The sequence below is a fragment of the Eimeria mitis genome, genomic scaffold (assembly GCF_000499745.2).
Source record: "Eimeria mitis Houghton genomic scaffold, Emh_scaff5238, whole genome shotgun sequence".
Lineage (NCBI taxonomy): Eukaryota > Apicomplexa > Conoidasida > Eucoccidiorida > Eimeriidae > Eimeria > Eimeria mitis.
In genome coordinates, this window is record NW_013573523.1 from 1,914 (window position 1) to 3,344 (window position 1,431).

Sequence of the window (1,431 nt, forward strand, 5' to 3'; positions counted from 1 at the left end):
ATTGATTAATATAATTGTTTTGTTCTATTTACACTAAAAAATATCTCCTAATATCTAGGGTTTAGGGTTTAGGGTTTAGGGTTTAGGGTTTAGGGTTTAGGGTTTAGGGTTTAGGGTTTGGGGGCTGTCGATGCTGCGTGGAGGCCCCCAGGGGGCCCCCAGCAGGCTGCGTGTTTAGGTGTATTTATAATATAAATAAAAAAATAAAAAAAATAAAATAAATAAATTTATTTAATAAATAAATATAAAACTCTTTCTTTATTTTTATTCCTCTACCACTGCTGCTGCTGCTGCTGTTGCTGCTGCTGCTGCTGCTGCTGCTGCTGCTCAGCAGCAACTCCCCAGCTAGTCGGTGGTGGTGTTTTGTTGCTGCATGTTTTATGTTTATTTATATTTTTTTTAATTTTTTATTGTTTTTATTGTTTTAATATATTTTTTTTTAATATATATTTCATTTGTTCTCTCTAAAACAACCCCTTCATTCTCCTGCTGCTGCTGCTGCTGCTGCTGCTGCTGCTGCTGCTGCTGCTGCTGAGAACCACAGTGCACCAGCAGCATACATCCGCGCTGCTCTGCTGTACATCCACCATAAACTTTTATTTTTTTTTGTTTTTTTTTGTCTTTTTTTTCTTTAGGCTGCTGCAGCAGCTCCTGACCCCCCCTGCTGCTGCAGCACAGCAGCAACACCACAGCAGCAGCAGCAGCAGCAGCAACAGAGACAGCAGCAGCAACAGCGACAGCAGCGGCAACAACCGCAACAGCAGCAGCAGCGACAGCAGCAGCGACAGCAACAGCAGCATCAGCAGCAACAGCAGCAGTAACAACACCAACAGCGGCGCCGACAGCAGCAGCAGCAGCAACAGCTGCAGCAGCAACAGCAGCAGCATCAACAGCAGCAGCAACAGCAACAGCAGCATCAACAGTATCAGCAGCAGCACCACCAACAACAACAACAGCAGCAACAGCAGCAGCAGCAGCAGCAGCAGGAGCAGCAGCAATGGGTGCGCATCCATCTCTGGTGTATCCTCGTGCTGCAGCAGCAGCAGCAGCAGCAAACTGTCGTGTAGGGGAGCAGCTAAACTCTGGCTGTTTCCCCCGCATGCGGGAGGAGGGGGTGGTGGGGTTGTTGTCATCGAAGCACTCGCAGCTGCTGCTGCTGCTGCAGTCCCTAGATGTAAAAAAAAGAGCAGATAAACTACTCAACGCACAAACTGCTGCTGCTGCTGCTGCTGCTGCTGCTGGTGCTGCTGGTGGTGGTGGTGGCGCTGCTGCTGCTGGTGCTGCTGGTGGTGGTGGTGGCGCTGCTGCTGCTGGTGGTGGTGGTGCTGCAGGTGGTGGTGGTGCTGGTGGTGGTGGTGGTGGCGGTGCTCCTGCTGCTGCTGCTCCTGCTGCTGCTGCTGCTGTTGCTGCTGCTCCTCCTGCTGCTGCTGC

General features: G+C 50.2%; 1 protein-coding gene across 1 annotated transcript in view; it reads right to left on the reverse strand.

The window, feature by feature from the left end:
• The window catches only part of EMH_0080740 (uncharacterized protein), a gene marked incomplete at both ends in the record, with an annotated part of 3,329 nt that overhangs the window by 1,749 nt on the left and 149 nt on the right, over positions 1–1,431 (reverse strand). The window contains one exon of the mRNA XM_013500293.1: positions 1,209–1,429. Within this exon, the coding sequence (XP_013355747.1) occupies positions 1,209–1,429 (221 nt within the window). The remainder of the gene's footprint in view (positions 1–1,208; positions 1,430–1,431) is intronic.